The sequence below is a fragment of the Juglans regia genome, chromosome 12, assembly GCF_001411555.2.
Source record: "Juglans regia cultivar Chandler chromosome 12, Walnut 2.0, whole genome shotgun sequence".
Taxonomy (NCBI): domain Eukaryota; kingdom Viridiplantae; phylum Streptophyta; class Magnoliopsida; order Fagales; family Juglandaceae; genus Juglans; species Juglans regia.
In genome coordinates, this window is record NC_049912.1 from 30438574 (window position 1) to 30455685 (window position 17112).

Here is a 17112-nt window from a genome sequence, read left to right on the forward strand (position 1 = left end):
ATAAAAATTTAATCCTCTAATTTGTACCCTTTTACCCCGCAAAAAATCTTAATTTGAACAAGCTAGCATATATGACCCGCTAGCTAACTAACAAATTAATGACCAGAGATTTCGCTAGAACCCTCTGCCTAAAATACTACTACTACTACTAGAATGCAAGTTAGAATATAATATTAAATATGCTATATTTTTTGAAAGTGAAGAAAATTACAATTAAGCACTTGATGAGGCATGCTGCATGCATGTCATCCGATCCTGATTCATTTAACATTAATTACTAATATATAATATCTTTAATTGTCACTTCTATAATGCGCGCTTTGCTTTGTAGATGATCATAACCTATATTAATAACTTATCATCAAGCCAGTAATGTTTTAAAAATGATTATGAATATGATCAAATTTTGTATTACGTACGTACTTCATTATTGTCAGCATTGAAAACGCCAAGCTAGCTATGAATTAAGCTGATTAGAATATATCACAAAATAAGATAGCGTTTATCCTAACATATCATATTGATAATCAGACATATCCATATATATGATCCTTTCTACCACTTGCTACAAAACTACAAAACAGATTTACATTATCATGAATGATTACTCTCTCTCTCTCTCTCTCTCTCCCTCTCTCCCCTTCAACCTTAATTTGATTCTCAATATTCAAACAGTAGAAAGTATAGTTCTTTGTTTTGAAAGATTTGGGGTAAAGATAGGTAAAATATCTTCATTAACTATTTGGCAAAAGTAGGCATAAAATTTCAAGTTGAGCCTGCTACCTTATCCCTTTTTCTTCTTTTTGGGATCGATTATACATATAGGACCATATATAACAGATTTGAGCCTAATTTGCTCAAGTGATCTTTATATATTCATGGAAATTATATCAGTCTCTTTTTCATAAACAATAATAATAATAATAATAATAAAATCATCTACAGAATGGACCACTGAACAAAGGTCAAAGAACACGTGGCAGTAGGGGCTTGGAGCTGGCAACATGTCCACTTGGATGCGAAAGATGCACCCATGTGTCAAAAGAGAGAGACAGACACAGAGACAGACAGAGAGAGGATTGAATTGAATGATAGCATATGGGGGAAGCAAAGCAATATCTGAGCACCGTATTTTGGGGCTTATAAATAGTTGCGACCGTTCACAAGACTTCCACATCTGCAGTCTTCACGTGCTCTCTCTATCTGGTCTGCCTCTCTCTCATGCTTTTCTCTAATTTATCACTTTGTTTGCATCTCGATCTGTAAATCTTAGCCAATTCTTCCTTTTTGGGTCTTCGGCCGTTGAGAGATCATACATATATATCTATCATAAGGGTAGTTTTGTTCGTTGGTTGACAGAGAAATCGAAACCTCTTTCCGAGTGATAACAGTAGTAGCTATGGAGAACAACAAGAAGCAAGTGGGTGTCTCATCTTCATCCACGACTTTCGATCACCTCTTTGGTCCCAAGGACCCCTCTTCAGCAACTTCATCATCCTCCACTTCTGGAATATTTGGATCCATTTTTCCACCTCCCTCAGCGGTATTTCTTTTTCAGAACCATCGACAATGACATCTAATCAATATGGTCTTTTATATTTTTGTTGTGCGTATCTCTTGCATGTTGTTCTGTTTAAATTAAAATTAGAAAAAATATTACAATCGGATGCGAGTACTGTAGAACTCAAATCAAACGTCAGAATCACGTCATCCATTTTCTTTAATGACTAGCTAGGACTTGCAAGTTTTATGGAGCTTAGAAATTGATCAAAACTTGAAGTGGGTCGGAGATCGATGAGAGCATATATCGACTTCTTTGATTTTGTACATATTAAGATCAGAGAATGTACGTTTACATGCATATATTTTAGATGCACGAGTCCTCTTTTTGCTAAGATTCATCAAGAGAATTATAAGAAATAAGATTTGAAATTTGCATCAAGAAACTTGCTTCCTGATTTGGTCATGCATGTCAGCTGGAACTATGCAGTTGATCTAATTTAATTGTTTAATTTCCTTCGTCAACTTCAGGTGCTAGGGAGGGACTCCACTCATAATCGAGGTGGCAGTGGCAAATATGGAAATCCAGGTATTGTTTACCAGTCCCAGCTGATGTGAATTTATGTATATGTATGTATGCTGCATAACCTGATCATCTAGGTTGTTTGGTTGTATTCAGATATTATTACCAAGAATGGCAAGGGTGAAAGTACTGCTAGAGAAAAGGGTTCCAGTTACCAGAAAGAGACAATGGAACCATGCTATTTTAGCTCAGAACCAGCTTGCTACTTTAGCTCATCTATCTACTACGGTGGTCAAGAAAATTATTCTCCAAGGACCCGCTCCACCGAATCCCAACATATTGTGAGTGTAGGGCATGCATTTAATTCACACGTGATAAGTACATATATATATTTTTCAATATTAATATATAATTATGTGTGCATCTATAAGCTAAGGTTTGATCATAATCTAAAATTGAGAAAAATAAAGTAATATAATAAAAAATTATAAGTTGCTGATATATGTATATATATATATAGCTGGACCGCGTATAATTAAAGACCTAGCTAGCTAATTATAAGTTATAAGAATTAATTATGCGAGGATGAGATTTGCCGTTTCTTTCAATGATCTTGAATATATATATATATATATATAAATAACATATAGATATATGTTTATATATATATATATGTAGATAAAACATATAGTGACCGATGATTTCTGACGTTGATGAACATATCTTCGAATTTTTTTTAGTTTAAAAAGGATGGCGGAGAGGATGATTCAAACGGAAACAATCCAAACAGCGCTTCCAGAGGGAACTGGTGGCAAGGTATATATGATGGCTGCGTAGTTGTAGAGAAAAACAAAATGGGTAAATATAATGTTGATTTAATTAGAAATAATAGAAATCTAAAATACTATTTAATTTCTTGGTTTCTGCAGGTTCCCTTTATTACTAACATCGAATGAATTACCCATCCTGCACCTCGCAAAGGTATTCCGAATTCTTTTTCATCAGAATGGTTGATGGATCTCTTTAATTATGTGCTTCTCTGAGACCACTTTTTGGTTTTAAGATTCATTACACATGAAAAAGGTTTATATATATATATATATATTTTAGAACCATTTTTAAGGGCCATAAGTTACGGGAAACGAATCAAAAGACTCGTGGCTATATATGAAAAGACACGATTGTCGCTTTTCATGTGTTTTGGGCTCCTAACTCTCCCATTTATTCCTAATTTCCAATTATGGTTTATACGAAAAGTTAAACTGCGCAATTAAACAAATGAGATGCTGAAAAGGCCTAAAGAGAAGAGAGAGAGAGAGAGAGAATGAAATATAAAAAAATTAGTATTTACAACGAACAACATAAACTCATTGCTGGGTGTAGTTCTAATATTCTTTGCTTTGCCTTTGCCTTTATATGGCCCTAATTAAATAAATTGACTGAAATGGTGTTAATTTACCTATGTTGCAGGGGTGGCGACAGTATGATCATGTAGCTTAATATTACGTACGGAAATAAGCTGGTAGCAATAATATATTATATTAGTATATAACACTGTCATGACTTGGGAAAACGTGTTGGGTTCTTTTTGTCCCAACTGATACATTTTGGGACAGTCTTATATTTCTAGTATTTAGGAGCTTGATGCCAGTACTCCTTTTGGATGATCATTGTACGAGTAACCTAGTACTGTTCCATGTACTTAATACGCTCTGGAGTTTATCCATGATCCACTTGTAACTCAATATATAATATATATATATATATATATATATATAGACTACAAAGACTATATTCTCTCTCTCTCTCTCTCTCGCTCTCTACAGTCTACACAAAAGCAGCATCCCATACTTACCGACTTGGTTTCTTTCTGTTCAATCGATGCAACTTGAATTGGCTGCTGACGTTTTACCAATTGGAAATGAATGCAAGTTTATGAAATAGTAGTTTTTTTTTCTTTTTCTTTTTTGAGGGGGAGTCCTCAAAAATCGGAAGGGTCACTGGTAAACTAACTTTGGCAGTTCTTATCAATTAGGATCCTAATCTCTTCATACTATCTTTTGCTTTTATTTCTTCTGGGCTTAATTCATTAAACCGCTTATTGAATCTCACTTCAGAAAAAGTGCACAAAATAAAATATGAAAAATAACTGAATTTGCACAAGTCTTCATCCAACTTTTTGGGATGGTTGTATTTGTCCAAGTTTGTCAAACCTGAACTAATGTTTATGGTTCTGCAGCCATTTACCTGTTTAAAGGTAGCTAAATATGAGCTTGGATATAGCTGAAAATGCAGGAGAGAAATAGTATTCTGATTCATGCTTTGCTTTGCACACTTAAGGTGGACAGAACCCCGGATCAAACACCATTCATTTATTTCTTTTGTTATTCGTGTGCCTAGACATCTCAGTAATCTGCTAAGCTAGATGCTGCAGCTACAAAGACACAATCTCAGCACGCTAGTACTAAGAGCAACTACTTCACAAACACAGACGCCATGACATGGGAGCTTCAGTCTTCAAGGCAATATATAGGCTGCAAAACAGAGCAAGTAAGTTTTAAACAGAGAGCAATCATAGCTGTTGCAATCGTTGGAGGAGAATGGAAGAAATTGAAAAGCAGAAATAAAGGGTGAGTAAATTGTGTTTACATACCTCCACACTTGTATCCCACTGGACGATCAGCTATATTGCAGCGTTTGGGGATGGTCACTGCAACCTCTAGTATAACCCCGGAACTTTTAGCTGTGTTAGAAAGCATAATAGCACAAAGGCATTTTGGGTTCTGGCCAATCTTTTTCACCAGACTGCAGCATCTATCAGAAACAAGAGCATCCGCATCTTGTGCGGCTGATGCACATGGACCTAGTTTAAATGCTTCCTTGTCAGGAGAAGATTTCCCACATTCACGAGCCCCATAAACCTCATCAATGGCAGCAATACCTACAACAACAAGAAGCACTAGAAACCAAATGGACTTCATTGGAACTTGTATTTCTCTGATGCACTGCCCACACCAACTCTGCGGCCTTTTATAGTGTAACAGGCAGCTTAAGAAGTGTTTACACGTAAAAGCCACAAAAGATGGTGGATACAGCACTAGAGTAATGGCATTATTGTTTTTTGCAGCACCAACTCTGGAAGTGGATTTTATAGCCGACGAAGATAGTGCTTCCTTCTCGATCCTTGATCTTTTTACTCTGTTTTTTGTCCTTCTCGAAAAGGATCAAGCTTTCATGTGCAGCTGACAGCAAGGCAGAGGACAAGTATGACTAATTTCACGCATTTCAGGAACTGAGATCCTTGAAATTGTTGTTTTGTACTATGGCAAGATTTACACTGCCAACGGTGCAAGGAGGAGAATGAAGAGTTTCGGACTGGATAGCAGGAAAGATGAGAGAAGTGAAAGTTATTTCTTGTAATTAATCTCTGTCTAATTACATGTAGTATTTATATGCTAGTAAAGTAATAGTACATAACAGAAAATTAATACGTGTACATCTCTATTTAGGACTGTAAATGAATCAGTCTGTTCGATAGCCCGTTCGGTACTCGCTCGGTTAACTCAAATCGAACTCGGCTTATGAAAAAAAAAAGTTCATTCGTGAAAGCAGATACCCTCTCGATGTGTAAATGACACATACCCAACAAAACTCGACTCTACTCGATTAAGGCTCATTAAGGCCCGCTCGTTTATGCTTGAGTCGACTCGTTAACTCGACTCGATTAAAACTCATTCATATATTGATAAATATATACATATATATGTATTAGCTAATAATATAAGCATACTACTTTTATAATTAATTATATAATATGTAATCTAATTACTTATGTCTATATAGTAAATATCTTTCATAGATATATTTTATAATTTGATTAATAATTAGTCGATAAAATTTAATAATTTCGTATACTAGTATGTGATAACCATATATGAAATAGATATATGCTATCATATTAAGTGTATGAATTAATAATATATGTAGGCAGATAATATATTGTTATTTTAGATAAATATCAACTAATTAGATATTAATTATTTATAAATTTTTTAATTCAATAGAGGTTTTACTTGTTAGTTGTATAAATTCAATATTAGATCTTTTATTTTTTTTATTTAATCTATTAATTATTAAATCTTATTAAAAAAAATTCGAGTTTGGCTCGACTCGTCTCAAACTCATTTGTGGGATGAGCTCGAGCTCGAGTTGAGAGTTTACCTTATCGAGTCGAGCTCGAACAAAGAATAAAAAAAAATCTCGAGCACGAGCTCGAGTATTTTGAGTCAAGCTCAGCTTGGCAAGTCAAAGACCGGTTCGGCTCAACTCGATTACAACCCTATATCTTTTCTTATAAAGCTAATACTCTCCCTTAAGATGGAGAGTAAAGATTAACAACACCCATCTTGGCTAAGAGAAAATGAAACTATACAACATTAAAAGGTTTGGTCAAAATATCACTAGTTGATGAGAACTAGAGACATGAAGTGGTTTTATGATTCCAACTTGCAACTTTTTTCGAATAAAGTGACAATCAATTTCAACATACTTCGTTCTCTCGTGAAACAGAGCATTGGCATCAATTTGAAGTGTTTTCTAGTTGTCACAAAACAAAAGAGCATGTTTTATATGAGAAATATGTAAATCATGAAGAATAGAAAATAGCCAAGTGATCTCACAAGTAGCTAATGCCATAGCCCTATACTCATATTCGGCTAAAGATCGAGATACAGTTTGTTGTTTCTTAGACTTTCAAGAAATGAGTGCATCACCAAGAAACACTAGATACTTGGTCACTGATTTTCTAGAATCAGGACATCCAACCCAATCAGAGTCAGTGAATACCTTGAGATGAAGTGTATTATTTGCTAGAAATAGCAAATATTGGCTAGGAGTCGACATAAGGTACCTTAAGATGCGATGGACAATATCTAAATGGGGCAGTGAGGCTTATCCATGAATTGGCTAAGAACTTAAATTGAATAGGCCAAGTCAGGCCTAGTAATGGCCAAGTAAATCAAATGACCAATAAGTCTTCAATATGAAGAAGCATCTTGCAAGATGGGTGTAACACCTCGCTCCCCAATAAAGTCATTTTTTGAATTTTTGAAAAATCGGTGTGCTACTAAATTTGAACTTAAAAACTTTTATTTTAATGAAGCGTCAGATAATAAAGATTTCATAATAAATAAATCAATCTTTATTAAATACTTAAATTCCAAAAGAGAGTCTACGGAAGTATTTATTTAAATTCAATAAAGTTTCATGTGCTTACCAAAATAACTTATTAAACTTTAAATCAAAAAACTGAGCAAGACATAAACTATCTAAGCCTCTGCCTCGCCTCCCTGAGCCAAGTCATGTCCTGCAGTCACATCCTCATAAATGTCATCACCTGGGATGGTTTGAAAACATACAAAAATGATTCAAATACTCAATAAACAACACATCATACAGTAAACATAATAAACATAAAGTTTCTTGAAAAATATCCATACTCATAAATACATACGTAAATAACATGAACATAAACTTATCTTTCACTTATCATAGGCCAATACCCACTGTTGACCCCTGTGAGTTAGGGTTAGGGAATCTAAGTAGATTTCAATTCCGCTCGTGGTTGTGGGTTGTGGAATCCATCCCTAAAGAATACACATTGGGTGCACTACCAGCATGTACAACTTGGCAATGCAATATGCTCATAAAATATGGTATTGTCTTATCATTCATACTTTTCATATCATAGATATCAAATAAAATTGCATTCTTTTATAAAATGTCATGATACATGTTTTCTCACATAAAAATTATGATTTTTTCATAAATCTTTCGATAATCATGACTTTTCACAAAATATTTTAATGCCTAACTCTCATAGAAAATCAAGACTTTTCATAAATAATTTGATGCATAATTATTTACGTAAAATCATAGATTTTTATAATTTTATCATGACTTAGGTACATAAAAAGAGGCTTCAAATGGAGGGCGTACATGCATAATACTTTTATAAAATACATGTTATTTACCGTACATATGTGTAAGGATATGATCATGCTACTTACCTTATAGCGTTGCTTCTTAAAATTTTTGACACAAAATCAATCATGGTGCTGGACTAGGAGGTTTATGGTTTTTTTTTTTTTTCAAATAGCACACGAAAATGAGATATTTATAGAGAGATTTGAGAGAGGGTGACTATCAGTTCGAGTTGGACTCGATTAAAGAGTTTTAACGTGAAAATGACTTATAGAATTGTATCCCTATTAGAATACGATGTCGACGAATTCGAGTTCAAGTTTGACTCGATCATGATCATTCAATAAGAGAGTTTGAATTTAAAAATATGATCTAGTAGTTCATTCAATGTAGGATTAGCAGTGACTGGGATTGCGTATGAGATTTCAATAAAAAATGATTTAAAATTGAAATAAATTTCTAATAGTCAATCTTTAAATTGTAAAAGGAATCTAACTCGTTCAATAAATAATAAATGATATTTAACCTAGTTTTGAGCCTAATTAAAACTTCAAATCAACCTTAATAATTTATCGCTCGTGGGCTTATCCAATATGGCCCATTAAATATAATTTAAGCTTAATAAAAATTATCAATATTCTAACCTTTGTATTATTGAGTTGGGTTGTTACTAGGGGACCAACTTCCTTGCTAAGCCTCAAATTTTGCTACATAGGAAATATAAGAGGTTTGGAGCCGAGAAAACCAGAATCCTCAAGGATATCAAAGGCATACTTGCACTGGTTGAGAGCTATACCCTTGGAAGAACAAGCTACTTCCAATCTAAGAAAGAATTGTCTCCAAGATCTTTGATCTTAAATCTTTGATCGAGGAAAGACTTTAAAATCATAATAGAAGGGAGATGATCACCAGCCACAATAATATCATCAACGTATATCGAAAGAATAGTGAAATGTCCTGAATCATGCAATGTGAACAATTAGTAATCAGCATGAGATTGAATAAAACCATAGGAAATAAGAGCTGGGAATAGTTTGGAGAACCATTGCCGAGAAGCCTGCTTGAGTCCATATAAGGACTTGTTCAATTTCCACAATTTATGCTTCTTGGGTAAAGCCAGGTGATACTTCTATATACAATTCTTCCTCCAAATCACCATAAAGAAATACATTATTTACATCTAGCTGATGTAAAAACTAGTTTTGAGAAGCTACAGCAGCTAAAACACATCCCACGGTCACAAGTTTGGCCATAAGAGAAAAAACTTCATGGAAATTAAGGCCCTTAATCTGTGTATATCCTTTTGCAACTAGCCTTGCTTTGTATTTTCCAATGCTATCATCGGAGTAATATTTTATTTTATACATCCATTTATAGCCTATAGATTGTTTGCCTTCAGGTAAATGGGTAAGGGCCTAAGTGTGGTTGAGTTCTAAATCTTTTATTTCAGTTGTCATGGCATCACACCAACAAGGGTATTGGATGGCTTGTTTGAAGGTTTTTGGTTAAAAATTTGTGGAAATAGATAGAACTAAATAGGGGTGAAAAAAAAACCGATGAGTTCGGTATAGCTCTAAATTGGTTCGGTCTAGAACCGGTTCAATTAATTTTTTATATTATATATAATTTTGATATCTAATATATATAATTATATATAAAATAATCTTGTATTATATGCTAAATTACTAATTAAAATAAAATTAAAATTTAAAATCCTATATAAATAACTATATATTATCACTGTAGTCTATAGTATTAGTAGTTATACTAATACAATATCACTATACATTATAATATACTATAATATATCATTATATTATATATTATAATATATCACTATAGTCTATAATACAATTATAATATATTACAATATATTATCACTATATTATTATATATTATATATAATATACCAGAAAAATTGGACCAAACCGGTAAAATTGGTAGTACCAGTTTAGGGATCTAACTGGTGCGATATCGATTCTTCAAATCTCAAAACCGATGTATACTAGTTCGGTTCTAAAATATGTTCAAAACCAGACCGAACCGGACCGTTTACACCCCTATAACTAAAGATAAGAAGGAGACAGCTTTTTATAAGAAATAAAAGTAGAACGAGAATGGGAAGTAGGGGACTTACTAAAACCTTGATCTGAAACGGCACGAGCAGTAGCTAGTTTGCATTTATAATCTTGCAGATAATTGGGTGCTCTACGAGCTCTAGATGATTGCTTAATAGCTACAGGAAGAACCTATGTAAAAGGGGAAGAAGAAGATAGATTGTGGATATTTGAATGAGGGGAAAGATCTGAAACAAAAGGCACATTTGAGGGAAGAGAAATATCATAGATTGGATAAGCTAGAACAATTGAGGAATGATTTGAAACAACAAAATCTGAGGAGGAACTGAAAGAAAAAATAGTTTCAAAGAAAACTACATCTCGTTAGATAAGGAGATATTGGTTCTCAAGATCAAATACCTTGTAACCTTTAATGCCAAAAGGAGATATTGGTTCCATACGCCTGACTTCTATGCTTCTAAGGGTAGCATTCAAGAGGTGTTAGTGTTTTCTCTCAACTACACCATTTTGCTGTTGCGTTTCTACACAAGATTTTTTATGAATGCTACCCTTAGAAGCATAGAAGTCAGGCGTATGGAATTCAATACCAGTTTAAGTTTGTCCAAGTTTGTCAAACCTTAACTAATGTTTATGGTTCTGCAGCCATTTACCAGTTTAAATGTAGCTAAATATGAGTTTGAATATAGCTGAAAATGCAGGAGAGAAATAGTATTCTGATTCATGCTTTGCACACTTAAGGTGGTCAGAACCCCGGATCAAACACCATTCATTTATTTCTTTTGTTATTCGTGTGCCTAAATATCACAGTAATCTGCTCAGCTAGATGCTGCAGCTACACAGAAATATCTCAGCACGTTAGTACCAAGAGCAACTACTTCACAATCACAGACACCATGACATGGGAGCTTCAGTCTTCAAGGCAATGTATAGTCTGCAAAGCAGAGCAAGTGAATTTATTACCAAAAAACAAAAAAACAGAGAGTAGCTGTTCCAATCGTTGAAGGAGCATGGAAGAAATTGAAAAGCAGAAAGAGAGGGTGAGTAAATTGTGTTTACATACCTCCACACTTGTATCCCACTGGACGATCAGCTATATTGCAGCGTTTGGGGATGGTCACTGCAACCTCTGGTTTAGCCCCGGAACTTTTAGCTGTGTTAGAAAGCATAGCAGCACAAAGGCATTTTGGGTTCTGGCCAATCTTTTTCACCTGACTGCAGCATCGATCAGAAACATGAGCCCTCACATCTTGTGCGGCTGATGCACATGGAGCTAGTTTAAATGCTTCCATGTCAGGAGAAGATTTCCCACATTCACCAGCCCCATAAACCTCATCAATGGCAGCAATACCTACAACAACAAGAAGCACTAGAAACCAAATGTACTTCATTGGAACTTGTATTTCTCTGATGCACTGCCCACACCAACTCTGCGGACTTTTATAGTGTAACAGGCAGCTCAAGAAGTGTTCACGCGTAAAACCCACAAAAGATAGTGGATACAGCACTAGAGTAAAGGCATGTTTGTTTATTGCAGCACCTACTCCGGAAGTGGGTTTTATAGCCGATGAGGATAGTGCTTCCTTCTCGATCATTGATCATTCGACTTTATTTTTTGTCCTTCTCGAAAAGGATCAAACTTTCATGGGCAGCTGACAGCAAGGCAGAGGACAAGTATGACTCATTTGACAAATTCCAGGGAATTCAGATCCTTGAAATTGTTGTTTTATACTATGACAAGATTTATACTGCCATGGTGCAAGGAGGAGAAGGAAGAGTTTATCTCGGACTGGATAGCGGGAAAGATGAGAGAAGTGAAAATGATTTCTTGTAATTAATCTGTGTCTAATTACATGTAGTATTTATATGCTAGTAAAGTAATAGCACATAACAGAAAATTAATACGTGTACATCTCTTTTCTTATAAAGCAGTAATTCTTCTGGATATTAAAGAAAGTTGACACAGCATTTTACAAGCTCACTCAGAAAAATTGGCAAACAGCATCGATACAATAATAGTATTTAATTTCAACTCATGAAAAGTAAATATGATGAGATCGGAATACATTGTTGAATACAGAAACTAATATCATATACAATTAGATTATTATATATAGCATTTTTCAATCATTTTCTCGACTTCATGAGTCTCCCATATGATATAATTCCCAAAGATATAATAAGCACAAACTGAAACCATCCGCAATTTAATATACTCGATGATAAATTGCATTCGACAGAAGAACAATTCGAGCTCACGCAATATTCCAAGCGAGTAAAACCGTACAATACCGTAAACACATACAGAAGAAGCCCAACGGGAACCAAATCACAAACGGAAACAAGCTCCTAGAAGCCAAAGTCCCCAGCATGATCTGAACCACATTAACCGAAAATGGAGATGACACCTTAGACATGGATGCCGATCCGGAGGACGGACCGTTTGATGTAGGCGACGACATCGACTGGTGAGTGATTTCAAATGCGCAAAAGAACAAAAATTTACGCCGTTGCCGGGGATCGAACCCGGGTCACCAGCGTGACAGGCGGGAATACTTACCACTATACTACAACGACTTCGTTGACTGATTCCGGAATCATAACAAATTATAACCCTTATTTAACTATTTGACTCATATTTTTCACTTAATTATAAAACTGTACTTTATATAAATAATAATAAAAAAATGATGGAGAGCATGTAATGAGCATACACCCACCCAATTCTTTCATCAGCTGTTGCTTTCATTTCCTAAATGCCACCAATCTCTAAAATAAAATTATTAATGAGGTTAGTTATGTTTGAATTAAGCCTCATTTTATTTATCAAAAGTTTTAAATATATAGGCATCCATTTCTAGCCATACACTATTGTACCAAACATCTCTTCAGTGTCAAGAATCTAAATTCCCTATAGTAAGTAAAGCTATCTTCATTCATACCATATCTTATTTTATTCATGTCTTCCTAAATCTAGATAAGTAGCGTAATAGTCTTGTCAAGATAGCTTGATGACTTCGGTAAAACTTTTGAACTAAGTACTTTCAATCGGCTACATTTGGATACCAAGAATACCTCAAGTATTCTCACAGGTATTCTCAGAATACTCCACTACTATTTATTATTTTATTATTTTTTTTTATCTATTTTTTACTACTATTAATTACTATTCAATATTTTATTATTACTTTTTCACAACCATTCTCAACACTTTCATTAATTGAGATTTTTCATAAATCTAGAACTGTCTCCCATTGTGACAGGAGATTTACAACATCCAAGCTGCCAGTGTTGCTTTGTTTTAATGTTAAGTATGAGAGCCTCCAATATGCAAATCAAAAGGGCATTTGGTCTAGTGGTATGATTCTCGCTTAGGGTGCGAGAGGTCCCGAGTTCAATTCTCGGAATGCCCCAATCAATATATTTCTTTTTTGATTGAATAATTTGAAACTGTCGATATTCAACTTCAAAGCAAATATTAATTTACCAACTCATAACAACAAATAATTGGTCAGAGCATAAGTTTTTCAATGTTTAAGTTCTATCACCGCTTCTTCCCTAAAAATCCTCTCCATGGAATACATCTACAGACAGAATCTCAGCGATCATGACGCAATTTCATCCCATTTTGGTGGGCTGTTGATTCTTTTTTATATTCCAAACTTTCGGTGTCACATATCCTCGCCTTCGTCTCAACACCAAGATAATTCGTCAAGACTCTTTTCACAACAAATCCAAAAGGAGTTCTCTCTCTCCTGGCAGGACTAATCAACGGTGCTGGCGAAAAGCTAGGAGTGGGAAAAGTTTTGTATGGAGTGCTCGAGTCAGGCACCGAGTATGAAATAGAGACTTTCTTGTGAGCAATCACACTCCCTGTGGGAGCCGATGACAGCCTATCGGAATGTTTTGTCAAGTCATCCACATATAGTAAATCATCAATACGCGCCACAATGTTGAATGCCAAGCTCTCCAAAACTCTTGAATAGCTCTCCAGAATGGATTTTCCAACATCCTGAAAGTTTGCAAATGAAGTTTATTTTTTTATTTTTCAAGAAATAGAAGGGAAATGTGTGACAAGTTGATCGGAGAGGATAGAATTTCAACCGTGTTGCATTGGATCTTGCTGATATCAAGAGAAGATTGTGTCAGACCAGGGAACCGCTGCTTCAAGCAAAGTAGGAGGCTCTCGGCCTTTTCTGCCAGCAGCTCCCACTTATCCCCATCAATCATCATGTCCTTGACCATTTCCCATGAGGACTTCCCAGTGGAACGGTTAGGATTAGATGGAAGTCTAGCGTGAGATCTTCGACGCCATACATGTATGGAGGCTTCCACACGGTTGGCAATCTCTAGAGCAACATGTTCTGAGGCTAAGTCGAGGCAATCCAGCAGACACACTGCAGAGAATTGATCCGATGTGATGTAACTGTAAATAACATCCCCTAGACAGGCTCTCCCATTCTGAAGCAAATTAACAAAAGTTCAAAATCAGTGATGTTTGAACGGTGACCATTTCAAGAGCTGAAGAAACATCATGAGCCAAATGGAGAATATATCAAGGATCTAACACGTGTTTACAAATACACCCACGTACACTCGTACACATATATGCGTGTCTTGTCCTTCTAGAGATTTACAGCATAGTATGGAAGGATTCAAAACATGAGATCAATAAATTGCAATATGGACACCAATTATATACAGCTCACACATCCTCCAAATCTCCGATACTGGATTTTCATACCTTTGGAAGAGCTTCCAAGTATGACTCAGGAACTTCCATTTCAGCTAAAGCTATGCTGTTTATGGCAAATGCAGCTTTTAATATTTGATTTGCACATTCACGTGTGTGATGCAACAGTTTTCTTGACTTTTCACTGAGGCCGCCAGTAGCTACTCGGGGTACAGGCAGCCACCACTTCTCCTCCTGCCTCTGAGTTGTTTTGCGAAAGGAGGCAGACCCATCTGCATCTGGGGCTACAATACCTTGATCAACATACCAAAACTCCGTATTGACAAAGCTATCTAATATTTCCTGTAACAAAAGAAGATGCCGAACAAATTAAGAATGGTTACAGTACAGAAAATAGTATACTATTAAACAAGAAAAACTGAACCTTACAAGAAGCATTTTGTCTAGTTTACGTAGGGCTGGGAGATTGATGAAAATATCTGATCTCGGCCTGCAAGTCATAACCTGCAGAATTTACAAGAAGCAAACAAGAAAAATGAATTGACGCTCCCATATTTAGCCTTCCCATATCATTTTCTATCACGCTATTGACGGTTGGTATTCCAGCCGTCAGTATGGTTAGCCAGAATAAATATGGGTAACCCCAAAGGGCTATCAATGGTGAAAATTTTAAGATTCAAACATTTGTTATGTTATTCCGCAGCAACCAAACAGGATTTTACAGACTAATTTCAACATCAAAATAACAACTCAGTCATTGCAATACCTCAAGCCTACTACCATCAGGAAATGTTTGCCAAGTGGGTATCAACTCGACAATGTGATCACTGACGCAAAGTAGCCAATCCATCTCTCTTCGCCACATTGATTTCTTCCCAGTAGGCAAGGGTTCCAATCTCCATATTTGCCCAAAAACGGTAGCTACATAATTTTTAGAAACAGAGCCAGATGAAGTAATCTAAAACTCAACATGGGATAATCCCACCGAACACTTAACTTAAACTTAGATAGAGAGCATACCACAGAGATTGGTAATAGAATTTGAGATAGCTAATGCCGTGCACACCCCCTTCCCAGACCCTGACATATCTTCACCAAGCAACAATTTCGAAAACCTCTCTTTCATCATATTCATCTCTGTTCAGTATAATTTATAAGAGATGGTCAGATAATGAGAAGCGATGGGTAATCATGCCCAACCCTCAGACTCTATTTGGCTCTTGATAAAATAGGAATGAATAAAAAGATATAAATCGTAGGTTTGAGCTCCAAATATAGCTGTATCAGACTCAGCCCAGCGGATACTTCCTCTTCCTGAGGTCTTAAAAAACGAAAGAGCAGTAACATTCAAAATTTGAAATTATTGTATTCTGAAATTTTCTTAGAAACCAAACATAACAAACCTGAATTTTGGGAACCCATTTTCTCCAATTTCGAATCGTCAACATTGGGTTGTTTTTGTTCAGCTTGGCCCACATCAGAAGCCGAACACTTGCTTACTTGAGCATTGCCAATAGGCCAGCCCAATGGAGGCGGGGAAGAAGACCCTTTTGCTTTCACTTCCCCACTCGAGGTCTCGCAGCTCGATCTTGAAAAACCGCTGCTCTCCCTGGACTCGGAGCTCAAATCAATGTGCGACTCAGCTCGAACACCTTTACCAGAAAACGATTTAGACCCATCCTTTCTCTTTTGAAAATTTCCACTCTTCTTTATCAAAGATTCCATCCGAACTCTCTCCGACATGAAAGTTTTCGCAGTGTCGACGAACCGCTAAACGAGTACAAGCATGGTCACAGTGCCAGGTGAGAGAGCAGAGTAGGAGAAATCGAGAGGGGACTGTGAGGTGGGCAAGCCTGCACCATGATTGCTGAGCCTACTGCGTGACGGCGTGGAAGATGAAGGGATCCCCGACCAGAGAAAGCTGTGGCTGGGTTATTTGAACTGTTCACTGCTGATCAAGACATGCCTTGCTGAGAACGTCCTGCTTTGTCGCACGTCCTGCTTTCTCGCTCTCTTTCTCTGGAATACGTACGCAATTCAAAAGAATAATAAATTAATTAATGATAAGGCTACCAGTTAAGTACTCACGGCGGTGTCCGTGTCCAGAATCCAGGCCTCCCCTGAGTTTACATTCTCACCCCTAATATCTTTGCACACTTCCTTTTTAGCTCAAGGTTAGTTTTCCAAATAAAAATGGAATAAAATATTTTATTTTTTATTATTATTATTTAAAATTTTAAAAAAATTAAATTATTTATTATATTTTATTTGATAATTTGTAAAAAAAATTAATGATTAGATGATATAAAATGGATTGAGAACTCTTTCAACTCAAACCA

General features: G+C 35.7%; 4 protein-coding genes and 2 non-coding genes across 8 annotated transcripts; 2 read left to right on the forward strand and 4 right to left on the reverse strand.

Annotated features, from left to right (window-relative positions):
* The first annotated feature begins 1115 nt into the window (after window positions 1–1115).
* LOC109012018 lies at window positions 1116–4295 on the forward strand. 3 transcript variants are annotated; one of them, XM_018993444.2, is made up of 7 exons: window positions 1116–1206; window positions 1360–1543; window positions 2032–2089; window positions 2180–2364; window positions 2764–2839; window positions 2953–3004; window positions 3494–3768. In XM_018993444.2, exons 2-6 carry the CDS (start codon window positions 1400–1402, stop codon window positions 2967–2969), a joined length of 480 nt encoding a protein of 159 aa, XP_018848989.1. In that variant the 5' UTR covers window positions 1116–1206; window positions 1360–1399; the 3' UTR covers window positions 2970–3004; window positions 3494–3768. The 3 variants fall into 3 exon arrangements, with proteins under 3 accessions (XP_018848989.1, XP_035539057.1, XP_018848988.1); XM_035683164.1 differs by lacking the exon at window positions 3494–3768 and adding an exon at window positions 4263–4295 and having other exon boundaries at window positions 1127–1543; XM_018993443.2 differs by having other exon boundaries at window positions 1127–1543.
* Window positions 4296–4317: 22 nt separating this feature from the next.
* On the reverse strand, window positions 4318–5242 carry LOC109012017. Its single transcript, XM_018993442.2, has 2 exons — window positions 4677–5242; window positions 4318–4557 (listed from the first exon to the last, which is right to left on the reverse strand). Exons 1-2 carry the CDS (start codon window positions 5002–5004, stop codon window positions 4541–4543), a joined length of 345 nt encoding a protein of 114 aa, XP_018848987.1. The 5' UTR covers window positions 5005–5242; the 3' UTR covers window positions 4318–4540.
* Window positions 5243–10776: 5534 nt separating this feature from the next.
* On the reverse strand, window positions 10777–11576 carry LOC109012015. The gene is made up of 2 exons (XM_018993441.2): window positions 11144–11576; window positions 10777–11014 (listed from the first exon to the last, which is right to left on the reverse strand). The coding sequence occupies exons 1-2, from the start codon at window positions 11469–11471 to the stop codon at window positions 10998–11000; spliced, it is 345 nt and encodes a 114-aa protein (XP_018848986.2). The 5' UTR covers window positions 11472–11576; the 3' UTR covers window positions 10777–10997.
* A 1009-nt stretch (window positions 11577–12585) lies between these two features.
* Window positions 12586–12657, reverse strand: TRNAD-GUC. Its single transcript has one exon. It is a non-coding gene; the product is annotated as a tRNA-Asp (tRNA).
* A 764-nt stretch (window positions 12658–13421) lies between these two features.
* Window positions 13422–13493, forward strand: TRNAP-AGG. The gene has a single exon. It is a non-coding gene; the product is annotated as a tRNA-Pro (tRNA).
* A 41-nt stretch (window positions 13494–13534) lies between these two features.
* Window positions 13535–16793, reverse strand: LOC109012014 (rop guanine nucleotide exchange factor 5-like). Its single transcript, XM_018993440.2, has 7 exons — window positions 16177–16793; window positions 15794–15910; window positions 15540–15694; window positions 15203–15277; window positions 14825–15115; window positions 14185–14541; window positions 13535–14092 (listed from the first exon to the last, which is right to left on the reverse strand). The coding sequence occupies exons 1-7, from the start codon at window positions 16514–16516 to the stop codon at window positions 13679–13681; spliced, it is 1749 nt and encodes a 582-aa protein (XP_018848985.1). The 5' UTR covers window positions 16517–16793; the 3' UTR covers window positions 13535–13678.
* Window positions 16794–17112: the final 319 nt, after the last annotated feature.